The sequence below is a fragment of the Hylobates moloch genome, unplaced genomic scaffold (genome assembly GCF_009828535.3).
Source record: "Hylobates moloch isolate HMO894 unplaced genomic scaffold, HMol_V3 SCAFFOLD_4, whole genome shotgun sequence".
NCBI classification, from domain to species: Eukaryota; Metazoa; Chordata; class Mammalia; order Primates; family Hylobatidae; genus Hylobates; species Hylobates moloch.
In genome coordinates, this window is record NW_026652279.1 from 63,141,764 (window position 1) to 63,159,761 (window position 17,998).

Genomic DNA, 17,998 nt, shown 5'->3' on the forward strand with positions numbered 1-17,998 from the left:
AATTTTTTCCAAGATATCTAATAGATCCATTCTTAGAACCACTTGTTTCTATTTCAAACAAGATATTCCTTTCTGTCTAAAGATATTCAATCTTTTAAGATTCTGCCTCTGTAATCCCAGCACTTTGGATGGCCAAGGAGGGCGTATCACCTGAGGTCAGGATTTCGAGACCAGACTGGCTAACATGGTAAAACCCTGTCTCTACTAAAAACACGAAATTAGCTGGGCGTGGTGGTGCACACCTCTAACCCCAGCTACTCGGGAGGCTGAGGCAGAAGAATCACTTGAACCTGGGAGGCAGAGGTTGCAGTGAGCTGAGATCACGCCATTGTACTCCAGCGTGGGTGACAGAGTGAGCCTTTGTCTCCCCCAAAAAAAGATTCTGCCTCAATTCTAGTGATGTGTTTTCTTATTGGAAATGCTTCTGTTATGCATTGGCTTTCCTCAAGTTTAAGTGGAAGCACTATTGATTACTAACAATACAAAATTTGAGCATGTGCTATTCTAGACACTTCATATTCATTAATATACTTATCCTTTTTTTAACTTTATAAAGTACTATTAACCCCATGTGATGGTTAATACTGAGTGTCAACTTGATTGGATTGAAGGATACAAATTATTGATCCTGGGTGTGTCTGTGAGGGTGTTGCCAAAGGAAATTAACAGTTGAGTCAGTGGGCTGGGAAAGACAGACCTACCCTTAATCTGGTGGGTACAATCTAATCAATTGCCAGCTCAGCCAGAATATAAGCAGGCAGAAAAATGTGAAAAGAGAAACTGGCCTAGCCTCTCAGCCTACATCTTTCTCCCATGCTGGATGTTTCCTGCCCCCAAACATCAGACTCCAAGTTCTTCAGTTTTGGAATTCATACTGGCTCTTCTTGTTCCTCAGCCTGCAGATGGCCTATCGTGGGACCTTGTGATTGTGTGGGTTAATACTTAATAAACTCCCCTTATACATATATCTATTCTATTATTTCTGTCCCTGTAGAGAACCCTGACTAATACAGATTTTGTTACCGAGACTGCAGTAGTTCTAGAGGAACAGAATATTAAGGATGAAGTTTTCATTGGCTTTGGGTTTCTGGAGTTGGCTGATTAGACCCCAGAATGCTAAGGGGTCTAATAGTATGGAGAACACTGATAGTCCTTGGCATGAACTGTTTAGAGAGTTACACAAAATAAATGCATTTAACACTCCTGATTCATTGTTCATGAGAGGCAAGTTTAGTGACTCTATACATAACACCTTTGCCCATATGTGGAGAACCAAGGAACATAATGAAGCCGGTTGGTTGCTCCTAAGTTCAGTGGACAAAGTGATTAAAGAAAATGAACTCCGGAATTCTATATCCTGGCTTCAGAAGCAGATACTGAGCCTCAAATCTGCTAAGATTGCCTGAGTGAGAGTCTTACTTCCTGTAGAGAAAGAGTTGAAATTCTAGACAGACAGACACAAGCTTTTATCATGTGAGTGGCTGACCTGCAATGAAAGGTACATGCACAGCCTCACCAGGTATCTACTGTTAAAGTGAGGGTATTTATTGGAAAATAATGGCACCCTGCAATATGGAATGGGGACGTGTGGGAGGACCCTGGTGAAGCTGGGGATACTGAGTTTATAAGCTCTAATGAAACTTTTTTTGCCAGAAGAAACAACTTCCCCATTCCCAGTAGTGGCAACATCGCCTCCCCAACCCATGATGCCATCAGCCTTTCCACCTTTGTCTGAGGAGATAAACCCTGTGCTGCCTGAGGCAACAGTGGTGGCCTCCCCGAGGCAGTTGCCAGGCAAGATAATGTTGACTCTCCTCAGGAGCCACCCCCAACACCCCTGTTTGCTTCTAGACCTATAACTAAAGTCCTGGCGGCCCCTAGAGGTGAGGTTGAGAGTGTGACCCATGAGGAGGTATGTTACACTCAAAATAACTGCTTGAATTTTCCAATTTATATAAACAAATCTGGAGAACAGGCATGGGAATGGATATTAAGGGTATGGGATAGTGCTGGAAGGAACATAGAGTTGGGTCAGGCTAAATTTATTAATTTGGGCCCACTAAGTAGGGACTCTGCACTTAATGTTGCAGCTCAGGGAGTTAAAAGAGGTTCTAAAAGCTTATTTGCTTTGTTAGCTGAAGTATAGATTAAAAGATGGCCCACTGTGAGTGAGCTGGAAGTGCCTGATCCCCCTTGGGTTAATGTAGAGGAAGGGATCAAAAGGCTTAGGGAGATTAGGATGGTGGAGTGGATTAGTCGCTTTAGACCTACTCATCACAGCTGGGAGGGTCCAGAAGATATACCCTTGACCAATGCCTTGCAAAACAGATTTGCGAGGGCAGCACCTGCATCTTTGAGGAGCCCTGTAATTGCTCTTTCCTTTATGTCAGATCTAACGGTGGGAACCACAGTCCCTCAACTACAAAATTTAAATACAATGAGAATAATTGGATCCCAAGGTGGCAGGGGACAGGCGGCACTAAACTGTCAAAGGCAATGTGGGCGTAGCTACTGTAATGCACAGCAGAGGCAAAGCGGCAATCAGAATAGACTGTACAGAGCTCAGGCATTGGCTAATTAATCACAGTGTTCCTAGAAGTGAAATTGATAGGAATGCAGTAAGCATCCTACTTCATTTATGTAAGCAAAACCCTTCTAGGTTGAATGGACAAAAGACTAATTTGAATTATGAAAACAGAATCACAACCCCTCAATCAATTTCCAGACTTGAGCCAGTTTATGGACCTGGAACCCCTTAAATTAAGGGGAGGCCAGGTGCCCTTGAGGAAGGACCCCACTATATTACCGACAACTTATGGAGTGAATCTTTCTCCATTCCCTCCCAAAGACACTTACAACCTTTTACCAGGGTAACTGTGCATTGGGAAAAGGGAAATGATCAGACATTTTGGAGGCTACTGGATACTGGCTCTGAGCTGACATTGATTCTGGGGGACCCAAAACGTCATTGTGGTCCTCCAGTAAAAGTAAGTCAGGTAATTAATGGAGTTTTAGCTCAGGTCCAACTTACAGTGGGTCCAGTGGGTCCCCAGACTCATCCTGTGGTCATTTCCCCAGTGCCAGAATGCATAATTGGGATAGACATACTTAGCAGCTGGCAGAACTCCCACATTGGCTCCTTGAATGGTAAGATGAGAGCTATTGTGGTGGGAAAGGCCAAATGGAAGCCATTAGAACTCCTTCTACCTAGAAAAATAGCAAATCAAAAATAATATCACATCCCTGGAGGGACTGCGGAGATTAGTGCCACCATCAAGGACTTGAAAGACACAGGGGTGGTGATTCCCATCACATCTCCATTCAACTCTCCCATTTGGCCTGTGCAGAAGACAGATGGATCTTGGAGAATGACAGTGGATTATCGTAAGCTTAACCATGTGGTGACTCCAATTGTAGCTGCTATATCACATGTCGACTTCAATTTCTTCAGTTTTGGAACTCAAACTGGCTCTCCTTGCTCCTCAGCCTGCAGACAGCCTATTGTGGGACCTTGTGATTGTGTGGGTTAATACTTGATAAACTCCCCTTTATATAGACCTATTCCATTAGTTCTATCCTCTAGAGAACACTGACTAATACACCCCACTTTACAGATGACCAAACTGAGGCAATGGAGAGGTATAAACTCAAGGCCAAGGAGTTAGTAAGTTTTGGAGCCAGTGCACAATCCTATAGAGCCCCTATTTCTTCCTAGAGGGTACTAGTCACACGAGGCCCTGAGAAGCCTGACTCAAGTTTGCATGCTCATTCTTTGCTCCTGAAAGTAATTACCTTAGTAGCTGCTAATTGGCTTACAGTGGAATGAATAGGGGCATCCACACACTTGGCTGCAATGCATTAATTGCCTCTGTGTACCCTCCTGTTGCCTACACCTACCTTGGCTATGAAATGGCACTGTGCCATCCTTTAGGTGAAAGTCACCCTTTCTAGACCAAGAATTGTTTTCAATCTTAGCTCTGCGTTTGATATGAAGGAACTCCAATTATATTGTATACTTAAAGTACATATACAAATAAGAGGAGAACATTGAGACTTAAGGTTTCACCACTTAATTTCTAGTATATCCACTCGTACTGCTTGCATTTACCAAATCCTGACTCTGGATGCTAAGGTAAGGTGGGGGCATGGTAGAGGGAAGATTTTTTTTTAGCCTAACACACCCACTGTCTCAGGAAGCTTTTTATACCAATTCCACATTACTATTGGAGCACTGGAAGGGTTAGTTCTACCAATATTTTTACACACAGTTATAATGCAAAGCAGATTTATTTGCATGCACAGCAAAGAGGATTAGGAAACTAGATAAAAAGGAAAGCAGTCTTCAGGCAAGTGGAACTGATCAAGACTCTTAAGTAGCTGACTCTGAGATCACTACAATGGCAAGACTTGCTGTGCTGCTGCCTTCAGAAGTTAAGTCTCTTCAACTGATGTCTCAGCAGACTCAGCAGACTTTTCAGACAGGCCTTTCTGCTGGAGGGACTCTTCTAATAGCTTCTGATGGTATTCCAGAAAAGCTATGCTTGCTGTCTGTTTATCTATGAACTCCTTTACGAAGTCTATGAGCTATAGAAATAAAACAAGGAAGCACCCACATTGAGGACCATGTCTGCAACAAGAGTCTAACTATGTTGTAGCCCAGGGACCAGCAGTCCTGGGAGCATGTCAGAAATTCAAAATCTCAGGCTCCACTCCAGATCTACTAAACCAGCCTCTGAATTTTAAGAAAGACTAGGTGATTCATATGCATATTGAAGATCCAGCAGCACTGATCTAAGATATTCAAGACCTTTAGGTGAATACAAGCACCTACTTTCAATGGCTATGAGTATTAGGTTGTCTTATCAAAAGTACAGGTTACTTTAAGTAACAGGCTACTACTGCAATGGTTTTCAATCCTGATTATTTGAATCACATAGAGATTTTGAGTAGCTGCCCAGACCTCATTCCTGAAGATTAAAATTTAAGTGATCTGGCATAAAGTTCGAGCATTTGTACCATTTCAGAGCTCCTCACTGAGTCCAACATGTGTCTAGAGTTGAGAACTGTTGTAACTAGGCCCATTTTCTTCACTTTGACTTCCTGAGAAGCTAGGAAGTTAGAAAGAAGTTATCACTTTGAGGTAGAGTGCTTACCAATAACCAGGAAAACTTCAGAGAAGTCTGTATTGTAATAGGTCACCATTAACATCTACTTTTGCCGTAACAGTCTAGAACAGTGGTTCTCAAACTGTGGCCATCAGCCAGCAGTATCACCACCTAGATTTGTTAGAAATACATTCTTGAGACCTATACAAAACCAACCCAATAAACAACTTTTGGGAGTAAGCCCTAGAAGTGTGATTTAGTAAGCACTCCAAGTGATTCTTGTGCTCAGTAAAACTTAAGCATTTCTGGTTTAGGATATTTACAAGCCAACAGCAACAGAACCATTGTTTTATTTAATTTTACAGAGTGCATTACTCCTAGGAAGATGTTTTCACCATACGCTAAGTTTCACTTTTCTTCACCAGGACAGCTATCTCCCCACTCCCGAACTACTCCTAGAAATAAGTTCCCAGACTTCCTTCCAGGGAAACAAACACATGTTGGGTGATCTATTGCCTTGGTCCCCTTTCCCAGAAGCAAATCATAATCCAGAAGTGAAAGATGACACTGTTTGTCGGAACCAGTTAACTACTTACACCAGTTTCACCATCCTTAGTAGCTGTGACTTTCAGGTCTTGTAGGACATTGGTTAATGTGTTCTCCAACTGCACAGCAAACTTCAGAGCTTGTAAGCCATTTCCCCAGCTATCTATGTTGGGCCTCTGTTGAAGAGGAACAGGAGAGTCACTTTTTTACTTCAGGCACAGTTTTGTTGCATTCTGCTTCCTGCATAGGACCATGACTAGGTTTGCATAGTGTAATGGTCCCCAAACTTGAGGTGCAATGGAATCAGCTGAGAATCTTAAATGTTAATACTCGGCTCTCAATCGTAGACACTGTGACTTAATTGGTATGGGATGCAACATGGGCATCATGAGTTTTAAAAGATTCCCAGGTGATTTTAATGTGCTACAGAGCAAGGGTACTACTAGCACAGGTACACATACAAGTATTCCATTAGCTTTGAAATTCTATGATGGTGGTCCTTCTCTCATTAGCACACATTTACTTCTCTTTATAAAGCAGGAGTTAAAAAACAACCAAAACAACCACCTTAGGAAAATGAGGGATGTCCCTGGATGTAATAGTCCCAACTAAGGCTCAGGTTGTTTCTTTGGAGTGTGTGCCCAAACAAAAAAAGTTTGTTTTACTACTTTAAAGAGACAGCCATATTAAATACCTGAACATGTAACCGAATCAGACTAACAATCTGAAATAGGACGCTAACACCTCTGGGAAGAAGGCATTAGAGTAGTGCTTCTCAAACTACACCTACCATTAGGATCATCTGGAGAGCTTGTTAAGATGTAGCTCTTTGGGCCTATGTCTGGGGTGAGATCCACAAATTTGCATTTCTAGTGAGTCCCCAGGTGACGCTGACAACCCAGCGACCAAACTTTGTGATGCTCATTAAGACAAGCCAAACAAGCATTTAGTGGCTAAAATTTACCCCAAATGATGTTGACATATACTTGCTTTCAGAGTCAGTTAGTTGCTAAGAAGCCCATGTAGGAACATGAGTAACCTAAAATGTTAGGTAGCAACTAATCAGTTTAATTCTCTAGACCTGGCAAAGGCCCCCCAGCAGTCAAAACAAGGTTTGACATTCACCTTAATAACTGGAAGGCAGATAATACCCTCACGTTTCCTTAGATATCTTAGGAACTGCTTTGCATGCTCCCTTTTCAGCTCAGCCTGCTCCGAGAAGAACTTGGCAAAAGGAGGCATTCTCATATCTTCACTGTAATAACAGGCCTGGTCAAATGTAAGAAAAGGGGGAGGCTGAGGATGAGGTAAAATAGTTTTAAGACCTGAATTGCACACAAACTCACTTTGTTGTCTCAGCGGTTGTCCAGGAAGAGGGTTTCTTTGGTCAGTCTTGGGTCCCGTTTGTTCTTTGACTTCCAGAAGGCTCTGGCTGTCCCCCAGAACCTAGTCTACCTCAAAGATCAGCCATCCAGATCCTAATATGCTGGTGCCTAATGTCTTGCTCTTATGGCTTCCTCAAGGGTCATAGTTTTGAACTTAGATCCTAGCACTTATGTCCTTTAATTGTGTAGATATGACAGAAATCTAGCATAAATTTACATTTAAAAAATCTATTTCATCAATCCTAACACATCTATGTTAATTTTGAAATAGCGTATAGGTATAAAATTGTTTATTCAGTCTGTCACCAGTGTTTGATGCCCATGTAGTTTTGGGAACACACTGGAAAGAACTTTAACTTTCCCTATCAAAGCCCGTAGCTTGTAATCATAGGGCCACAGAGCAGCAATATCCCAACCACTGAGTTGCTGTTTCATCTGATATCCAACTACCAGTATGGCCATAAGCACTATTATTAAGAAGATAGAAGATATATTATCACCCAGAGCAGAGCTAAAACCTCCCTCTCAGTTGCTCAAGAACCCATACTAACCATGGATAAGTAAGCATCACTGATATGCAGCTCATAAGATGCTACTCGGTTAATAGCAACTCCACATTCTTCAGAGAAGGGACCGTGGATTTCATATTCCATCTCAGCTTTAGGGAAATCCAGCCATAAAAAGTACCACCCACTAAGGTAAGGGACTTCTTAAATACTAATAGGAATATAGCCAGCCCACTTCTTATAAGCTGAAATTCCATTCAGCTGAGATTAACAGCTACTAATCTACCAATGAGGACATTGTTTCTAGATGAAAGAACCAATCAAACCAGAGAAAATAGTGAAGAAAAAGGGGGTTAGTGCTCTTACTATCCCAGTCAGTGTTCAATGTTTTCTCTCTTCTTCTCTCTGATTGTGGTTTGAGAAGGCTGATATATTTCCTGAGTAGTGAGGCATTAACAGAAAGGATGCATTACCTTTAATTTTTTTTTTTATTTCTTCAAAAACTATTAATGGCACCACATGCTGGATCCCATGGCGAATCTAAGAAGACCAGCTAAAATGCATTTTGTCTATGAGATACCATTACATCTCCCTCCTTTCTCCATAAGACCTCAACACACATAATTGATCTTAAGGTGGGATATGATGGGAGTTCTGAGGTGTCAACACCATTATTAGCTGAGGGGAATAGGGCAGATTTTATTAATAAATTGGCATTTTAAATTGGCCTTGGAAAGTAAACAAGAACGTAGAGAAATGGAAATGGAAGACGGGCATTCCACCTGGAAAACAAGCCTACACAGGCTGTAAATATGGGAGGTGTTAGTGGTTTCTCCAAACTATAGAAGACTGTTCCAGCTGGGAACATTTTGGCCCCCTCCTTTTACTATATCCCAAAGGTCCCCACCTGCCCCAACATACATCTTAATTTGCATCCTTTGAGGACAAAGACTGTTTCACTTGTTTTGGTATATGTACAACCCGTAATGGAGTATTCTGTAAATAATACATGCTGAAACAATGTTGATTAAATAAAAATATATTCACATGTAAGTAAAGAGCAAGATTTCTCATGCATCTGGTGGATTCCTAGTTTGAGCCTAAGCCGAGTCTGCTTGAACCTCATTAGAAGTGGCAGGTCACCAAAGTCTATCTCTTGAGGCATTAAGGAGTGAGGCAGCCTCCTGAGAACTTTTGTTTCCTGACCCAGCACTGCTCTTGTCCCCAGCTGAATTTAATGCCTTAGTCCCAAGAAGAGAGAGGTGCTTTGAGTCAGTGCTTCTCAAAGAGTAACTTGCATATGAATCACCTGGGGCTGTTGTTAAAATTCAGATTCTGATTGTGGAGGCCTGAGATTCTGCATTTCTAACAATGCTGCTGAATGCTGTTGGTCCATGGACTACACTTTGAGTAGTAAGGGTTTAAGTACATTCCTAAAAAGTTGTTTCAGTAAAAATTCCATAAGACAGAAATGGCACTACCAGTGGACCCTGTAATAGGAGAGGAAAAGAGAACAGTCTATGCTTCTTCTCCACAGACCCCTGTACTGCCTTGGCATGTGAGAGCTCACAGGACCTTCATGGCAGCACCTCTGGGGAGGCAGCAGCTCCAGAGCACTCTGCAGTATCCAGCCTATGAGGTTACAGCAGGTGAAGAGGAAAGAAAGTGGTAATTCATTAGATAATTAACTGTTTTTTTCTTGTATATGTAAAACATTACCTGAACTTCCTCCAAAATTTGGGGAAATTTTAAGGAGATTAGGATCCTATGTGAGCAGATGAACATGTGTCAATGAAATCTGAATTATTACTGTTACTATTAAATCTACAAGATAGTAAATCTGAAACATATAGATTTTACTTACTGGGAGATGTTATGAGAGTTTGGATATTTCTGGGTGATTTATTGTATTCTTCCATGTAAACATTCCAGGATTCTATCATGCCACCTGGGCCAAACACAGTGCTGGATACATATGAATAAACTATCCCTGTTGGATATGGTTTGGATATTTGTTCCCTCCAAATCTCATATTGAAATTTGATCTCCAGTGTTGGAGGTGGGGCCTACTGAGAGCTGTCTGGGTCATGGGGGTGGATCCCTCATGAATGGCTTGGTGCCCTCCCCGTGGTAATGATTCCATGGGAGATCTGATTGTTAAAAAGGCTCTGGAACCTCCCTGTCCTCTCAGTCTTGCTCACCCTCTTGCCATGTGACATGCTGGCTCCCCTTGCCTGCTGCGATGAGCAAAAGCTTCTTGAGATCCTCATCATGCTTCTTGTACAGGCTGCAGAACTATCAGCCAAATAAACCTCTTTTCTTTATAAATTACACAGCCACAGGTATTCCTGTATGGCAGCACAAAGGAACACACTGTTCTTGCGGTTAGACATTATTAAGAAATATTGCTATCTAAACACTTAAAACCAACCTGAGCAATTTGTAGAAAAAAAGAATGGGGCCGGGTGCAGTGGCTCATGCCTGTAATCCCTGCACTTTGGGAGGCCAAGGCGGGTGGATCACCCGAGGTCAGGAGTTTGAGACCAACCTGGCCAACATGATGAAACCCCGTCTCTACTAAAAATACAAAACATTAGCTAGGCTTGGTGGTGGGCACCTGTAATCCCAGCTACTCAGGAGGCCTGAAGCAGGAAAATCACTTGAACCCGGCTGGTGGAGGTTGCAGTGAGCTGAGATTGAGCTGCTGCACTCCAGCTTGCACAACAAGAGCAAAACTCTGTCTCAAAAAAAAAAAAAAAAAGAATGGAAAAAACCACATCATCAACGTCAGTAACAACCACATCATCACATCAGTAACAGTGTGCTATTATGGTATATTTACAGGTGACTTTTTTCCTTTTCTGTTTTCCATATTTTTCAAACTTTTATAATCATATATATATATTTTTTCATTTTGAAAAAGGAACCTAACAAATGTCTTTTCTAGAGAATTAGCACCATGCCTTTCCCTAATAGAAGCTCCACATAGGCCAGGTGCGGCAGCTCACGCCTGTATTCCCAGCACTTTGGGAAGTCCAGATGGGCAGATCACTTGAGGCCAGGAGTTCCAGACCAGACTGGCCAACATGGCAAAACCCCATCTCTACTAAAAATACAAAAAATTGGCTGGGCCTGGTGGGGTGCACCTGTAGTCCCAGCTACTTGGGAGGCTGAGGCAGGAGAGTGCTTGAGCCTGGGAGGTGGAAGTTGCAGTGAGCCGAGATGGTGCCACTGCACTCTGGCCTAGGTGACAACAGCAATACTCCGTCTCAAAAAAAAAAAAAAAAAGAATATCAAAAAATATAAACTTTCATGTGTGTTCAGGTAATATATATGTATTTTTAAAGCTAAGACCAACAAAAAGAGTTTTGAAGAGAGAAGTATACGGTAGGGCTAGAAGAGGGAAAATTTTTGACCAGGAAGAACAAGGTAGGGAGGGAGACAGACACCAATAGGACAAAAAGTGCAACATTTACCAAGGAGGGAGAGAAAGCAGAGCAACTGAAGTTGTATAATAGAGAGAATCATATGTAAACAAAGCTCCCTCAGATATTAACAGAGAAACATAAGTACAGTAGAAGAGAAGTCCAGGTGGGGTAGTACCAAACAAAAGTGTCTAGATGATTTACATCAGGATACATGTCCAGGTCTAAGTGACCTTTATTCTTTGGTTGAAATAATGACTTCCAGAAGTGACTTGGGAAGCGCTATTGGTAATGTTTAAAGAATACTGGAGGAAAACGCCAAAATACAACTAAAGACTTTTATGATATCTCCATGGCAAGATGCAGACATTTGCGCTGGATGATAACATAGGCCAACTGGCATCTGAAAATCAAAGAAGGCTATTTATTGGATTGGGGATAATTTAGCAAAAGTTTTGGCGATATGATATAAGGCATTGCATCAGTCATGTCCTATTTTCTAAGCCAAAAATTTAGCTGCACTGAGTTTTAACATCTAATTAGATGTAAAAATTTCACAAATCTGAAAGGACTAATTAGCATGCTGAGCGACAGAAACAAGGTCAACAGAACTTGACAGGTTAAACCAAATAGGCTAAAGTTAATATCATTAAACATAAGGAAAAATAAACATAAAATCCTATATTTCAGCCAGGTGCGGTGGCTCATACCTGTAATCCCAGCAGTTTAGGAGGCTAAGGTGGGCAGATCATGAGGTTAGGAGATTGAGACCATCCTGGCTAATGAGGTGAAACCCTGCCTCTACTAAAAATACAAAAAAAAATGTATATATGTATGTGTATATACATATGTGTATATATACGTATCATATACATATATATGATACGTATATATACATATACACATATGTACATATACGTTTGCTATATGTACATAAACTATTGCTATTTCATATGATGAATTTCATATGATGATGGATCTATATAAGTATATATAATATATAAGTATATTTCATAGAAAATAAAATCAACAGGAAATTGAAAATCGTTAGTATTTTAGACTGTGTGGTTTCTCTGGAGACATAATCACAAATACCAAAAACTTGTGTCTAAAGTCACTGTAATAGCCACTTCAATTGACAAATGTTGGTTTGTGATCCATTTAAACATACATTTTAATGAAAAATTATGAATAATAATTTGAATATTTCCCTCACCCATCAAAATACAACATGGCCATCTCCCTAGAGAAGGGAAATTGTGATATCTCAAAAGAGGCTTTAGTGTCCGTATTCTATAAACTTATACTGGTAATCATCTCTTAAAATAGTGGTACACTATTGCATGAACTTTTCTATATCTGTTTCAAACACCTCCCTGCTGCCACCACCACCACCACCACCAAGACACTTCTACAATGATCGATAGTTTGGACACTCATTTCTTGGTCAGCATCTTTGAACTCCTGGAGTTCCTGGACTGCTGAGGAAAAAATGCTCAATATTCAGTGTGAAAACCCTGGCTGCCTGCATCTTAGAGGAATATGTATTTGGTTTTGATTTCAGCTTAATACAACCCAGTGGCTGGAGACAGGACTGCTGAACTAACAGCCAACACCAACATGTCCTTCACTCGGAAAAGGGTCATGCGGGTATTAGGTTAAGGTGTTGGGAGAAGAGTGATGAAGGTGGGTTTCTGTAATCTGTGAAGTTCATTGGCAAGGGCTAAAATGCTGGCTGGAAGCAATAGGAATATGATCTTAAATAAACCTGGTGGGGAAGAGAAGTATTTTAAAACATTCTTCGAGTCTTTGATTTCTCTCACCCTCCTTTCCTCTAAGAAATCTAGATTAATGGATGAAATTTTGTGATTATTTTTTATTTTCCTATACTTTTATTATCTTAATTCTTATAGCTTGGATCTGAATAGGAGATTTTAAATGAAAGAGTGATATCATGAGCTATGTAATGTCATGGTTAAGAATGTAGGCTTTACCAGAGACAGTCTGGGTTTGAATCCTTTCTTTGTGTTCTATTCAACGCAATTTTCTGGGCACTAGGAATGCAGCAGCAAATGAAATAGACAAAAATCCCTGCTTTCACAAACCATACTTACCACTTTAGGACACTAACTAGTCTGTAACTCAGCTTCCTCTGCAGTAGGAATCGTTAAGTGTCCCCACTTCTTCGGCCTGACTGAAGTGTTAAGAGGATCGATGCATAAAATAATGCTTAGAACTAAGCTTTGAACATAGAAAGCATTTAGTAAATGTCAACTATTACATGTAAGACCAGATTTTTCCCCTTTGTTTTCTGTTAATTTGAACTGTGAAGTATAAGCATACCAGAATCTCCGGAAGCGCCTGCACACAGCCCTTTTCTCAGCCCCTGCTTTCAGGGAATCCCAAACTTAGACACAGTCCTTCATTGATGATATTTGCTCCGTATGCCTTCTCTCACTCTGTGGCTTTCATTTCACTTTTTAATAGAATCTTTTAATAAAAAGAAGTTCTTAATTTTAATCTAGGTCATTTTCTCAATCTTAAGGGTTTTTTTTTGTTTTTTGGGTTTTTTTTGTTTTTTGAATTCTGGCTATGAAATTCTTCACTACCCCAATATCATGAAGACATCCTTCTATATCTTCTAAACCTTTATTTTTCACTCTCACGTTGAGAGTTGCAGTCCATCTGGAACTGATTTTTGTGTGTGGTGAGAGATAGAGAAATGTTTCCTATTTTGCACATAGGAATGTATAATTGACTGTGCTAGGCAGAATGATGGCCCCACAAAGATGTCCATGTCCTGATCACTGGAGACTGAATATGTTACCTTTCATGGCAAAGAAGACTTGGCAGATGTGATTTTGAGATAAGGAGATTATCTTAGATCGTGTCAGTGGACCCAATCTAATTAAACAGGTCCTTAAAATGGAAGAGCAATTTCATGCTGTAGTAAGAGGGGACTGTGACTAGGGAATGACAGAGAGATATAACATTGCTCATTGTGAAGTTGGAGAAAGAGGTCATGATCCGGTGTGGCACATGGTGGGAACGTGAGTGGTCTTTAGAAGTTGGAAATAGCAAGGAAATAATTCACTCCTAAAACCTCCAGAAAACAACAGATCTCTATGAACACTTTGATGTTAGCCCTGTGAGAGCTGTGCTATACTTCTGACCTAACACTAAAGTAGTAAATGATAGTAGTGATAGTGTTTTAAACCATTAAGTTCGTGGTTATTTGTTACAACAGCTATAGAAAACACATTGGCCTGGCATTATTTATTAAAGAAACCATCTTTGCCCATTGTTCTGCAGTTACTTTTGTCACAATTGCATAGTCTGTTTCTGTATTTTTTAGTCTGTTTCAATAGTCTGTGTTTTTGTGCCAGTACTACACTCTTAATTTCTGTAGCTTTACAATAGGACTTGGTACTCAGCAGAGCAAATTCTCCTCTGGTGTTCTTCTTTAACAGTGACTTGACTATACTTGCCTCGATATAAATGATATCCTCAGCTTGTCTATTTCTTAATAACAACAAAAATAACTTATTGGGATTTTGGCTAGGATTATATTGGCTCTGTGGGTCAGTTCCAGAAGTTAACATTTTTATAATATTGATTTAAAAATCTATTTGTCTTATATTCTCTAATTTACTTGATCGACCTTAGTTTTTCACAACAATGCTTATAGTTTTTTATGTAGAGGCCTTGTACATACATTTTGTGTTATATATCTCCAAGTGTTTAACATTATTTGATTATGTTATAAATGGCATATTTTATTTTTTTCTTTTTTGGCTAGTGTATAGAATTGATTTTTGTATATTGACTTCACATCTAGTATCTTTGCTAATACACTTACAAATTCTAAAACTACCCGTAATTCTTTTGGAATGTTTACACATACAACCATATGACTTTAAATAATGATTTTTTAAAAAAATAATTAAGATAACTTCTTATTACTGTATTTTTATGTCTCAAGGTATTAGGATTACTGTTGGTAATGTGAACTAGTCACAGTTTTTTTAAAATATAGAGTCCATCAATAAACAAAAGTTATTGCCATGCTTTAAGTCAATACATATGAAACTTGTGCTATTTCAGTTGTAGCATTGTTTCCATTATAAATATGTCTGAAATTTGTTAATTAGTAGGTTGGCAATTCAAAATTAATTTTCATCAATTCAGAAAAGGATAAGGCTAAATTTATCTTTCTTCTCACAGTTAAAAGGTAGACAGTTAAATAGCATTAGAAAGGTTAAGAGGAGGCCGGGCACAGTGGCTCACATCTGTAATCCCAGCACTCTGGGAGGCCAAGGTGGGCGGATCACTTGAGGTCAGGAGTTCAAGACCAGCCTTGCCAACATAGCGAAACCCTGTCTCTAATAAAAATACAAAAACTAGCCAGGCCTGATGGCACACGCCTGTAATCCCAGCTGCTCAGGAGGCTGAGGCAGAATTACTTGAACCCAAGAGGTGGAGGTTGCCGTGAGCCAAGATTGCACCATTGTGCTCCAGCCTGGGCAACAGTGCAAGACAGCATCTCAAAAAAAAAAAAAAAAAAAAAAAAAAGGTTAGGAGGTATATTCACCAACTTCTTGTAGCGTATCTCAACTAAAACCCTTATTACTTCATTGAATTAACCTTTTAACCAGCTTCCCTTTTTCTAAGCCTTTAGTGTGTTTCTTCATAATGTTAGAAAAGTATTATTTTCCTTTTTAAAAAGACTTTATTTTTTACAGAAGTGTTTAGGTCCACAGAAACAGTGAGCAGAAAGTACAGTTCCTCCACTGTCCCTCTTCTACCTGCTCCACAAACAGCCAGGAAGAGTCCACGTTGCAGTTGAAATCTGAAGACCACCTGCTGACAGAATTGCCTTTTGTTTGGGGGAAGTCAGTTGTTTTTTCTATTAAAGCCTTCCACTAATTGTACGAACCCAACCCACATTATGGAAGACAGTCTGCTTTATTCAAAATCCACCAATTTAAATGTTGATCTCATCCACAAACACCCTTTTGGAAATATCTAGAATAACGTTTGACCAACTATCCAGACACTGTGGCCTAGAAGGGTTGATACAGAAAATTAACTATCACGAGCTCACTCCTTGTCACCTTGGCGCTCATACCCATCTCCTACACCATACTTAAATCTTCAAATAAGGACAATAACAAGGTTATACCTCTACCTCACATGAGGTATGGAATTATGTGGGTACAACTGAACATGCACCAATCCTTTGCCCAGAAGAAGATGCAAAGTCTTTGGCTGATGTTTACTCTTCTTGATGTCCTGTAACTTAAACACTATGATGCAACATTAATAATACTTAAATTCTATGATATAAAGTCAATATATCTTATGCTACATGTTAAGGTGATAAGGAAAAATATTTGCTTTGTACACACACATACAAATGTCTTCATAACAAAAATGAGGAAATATGACAATTATAGTTCTGGTTGTGGTAACTGGTCATGTGGTCATAGCTGGTATTTGTAACTACCTACCTTCTTCCACTCTACCTCCAATATTCCCTTTGCCTCAGCAAGTCCCTCGGTTGGCTGTGGTTCTTCACCTGGTGAGGTGACATGAACCTTTGAAGGATTTAATGTTATTTGATTAGATTGAAAATGATATATCCAAATTTTTTTCTAGCATATGGAATTTATTTTTATGTATTGACTCTGCATCCAGTATCTTAGCAAATGCATCTATTAATTAAAAAATTATCTCTCCTTTTTTGGAAGTTTTACATGTACAGCCATGTTATCTGTGAATACTGACAGTTTTAATTCTTCTTTTCCTGATCTTATAATTTTTATGTCATTATCTTGCTTTATTGCATTAGCTAGAACTTCTAATAAGAGTGCTGGATGAAAGTGGTGACAACAGGTACTTGTCTTGTTCATGATATTGAAGAAAAACTTTTAACATTTTCACATGAAGTATGATGTTTGTTGTATGTATTTTAGAACTATTTTTTTAAATCAAATTTGGAAGTTCTCATCTATCCCTACTTTGCTAGGAGTTTGTTTTTTAAATTGTATTTTATTTTAACATAATCGTGATTAACATGTAGTTGTAAGAAATAATGCAGAGAAATCCTATGTTTTCTTTACCAGTTGCTATCAATCATAATATATTAAAAAATGATGGTACCAAAAAAATGGCAGACAGGAGGCGGGACTAACTTGCAGTTCCCACTTGGATGGACAGAGCAGCATGTGGAGACTCACACTGCGAACTTTTGCTCTAAGAACTACCACAGGAATGTATCAGGAGTGCGGAGAGAATCCACAGACTCTGTAAAGGAAGTGGATTGGCGCTGCAGGTTCCGTGAGACAGCTGAAAAACTGTGAGTGCCCAAAGTGTGAAAGTGTGAAAGGGGGATCGTCTGCCCCCAAACACACATCCTCACTGGGGAACCTGAAGGCCCAAATCATGGGAGAAATATTTGACCTTACCTGGAGCTGAGACAAATTTAGAGAGCCAGTGAAACACAGGGGTCTCTACTTCTAAGCAGCAGGAAGAGCACTGTGGGCACTCTCCGTCCCCAGGAAAGCCATTTCTGACTTTGCTCACAGGCGTCCTTAGGGAGGGCTGCCTGTGAAACTGGGGAAAGACCACAGGGAGAAGGAAACTTCTAGCTGAGCTTTGTAATAATTTCAACTCATTGTGACATTTTTGGGACAGAACCCGGAGAAAGGGAGGAACTGAGAGTGCAGACTGAGCACAGAAGCTGCGGCAGGCGCGGAGGCATGAAATCTGAAAGCCCTGCTTTCGTTCTCAGTGGAGGGGCTTGCAGCCCGGGACAAGTTCTCAGCCCTGCTCACTGGCCGCCTGGCTATAGACTTGGTGCTGTTGTGGGGGCAGGGTGGGAGTGAGACGGGCCTTTCCGGCTGTGTGGGAACTGGGTAAGGCCTGTAACCACTAGCTTTCCCCCACTTCCCTGGTGAACTGCATGACACAGCACATACAGCCATAATCGCCCTGGGAACATAACTCCATTGGACTGAGAACCACACCCT

The 17,998-nt window shown here is 40.3% G+C and overlaps 1 protein-coding gene across 3 annotated transcripts; it reads right to left on the reverse strand.

The window, feature by feature from the left end:
• Positions 1-4,362: 4,362 nt before the first annotated feature.
• Positions 4,363-17,553, reverse strand: LOC131383378 (soma ferritin-like). Of its 3 annotated transcripts, none has more exons than XM_058438179.1 (5): positions 17,435-17,553; positions 16,478-16,564; positions 6,777-6,920; positions 5,702-5,827; positions 4,363-4,584 (listed from the first exon to the last, which is right to left on the reverse strand). In XM_058438179.1, exons 3-5 carry the CDS (start codon positions 6,897-6,899, stop codon positions 4,432-4,434), a joined length of 402 nt encoding a protein of 133 aa, XP_058294162.1. In that variant the 5' UTR covers positions 6,900-6,920; positions 16,478-16,564; positions 17,435-17,553; the 3' UTR covers positions 4,363-4,431. The 3 variants fall into 3 exon arrangements, with proteins under 3 accessions (XP_058294162.1, XP_058294164.1, XP_058294163.1); XM_058438181.1 differs by lacking the exon at positions 17,435-17,553 and adding an exon at positions 17,130-17,246; XM_058438180.1 differs by lacking the exons at positions 16,478-16,564; positions 17,435-17,553 and having other exon boundaries at positions 6,777-7,721.
• Between the last annotated feature and the right edge of the window lie 445 nt (positions 17,554-17,998).

What these genes read in the sequence shown, in the direction of transcription:
- LOC131383378 (XM_058438179.1), bottom strand. Translation starts at nt 6,899, where the DNA reads ATGAGAATGCCTCCTTTTGCCAAGTTCTTCTCGGAGCAGGCTGAGCTG. An exon ending in TCTGCCTTCCAGTTATTAAG is followed by an intron (nt 5,828 to 6,776) that starts GTGAATGTCAAA and finishes CCTCTTCAACAG; the next exon opens with AGGCCCAACATAGATAGCTG. An exon ending in CTAAGGATGGTGAAACTGGT is followed by an intron (nt 4,585 to 5,701) that starts GTAAGTAGTTAA and finishes TTATTTCTATAG; the next exon opens with CTCATAGACTTCGTAAAGGA.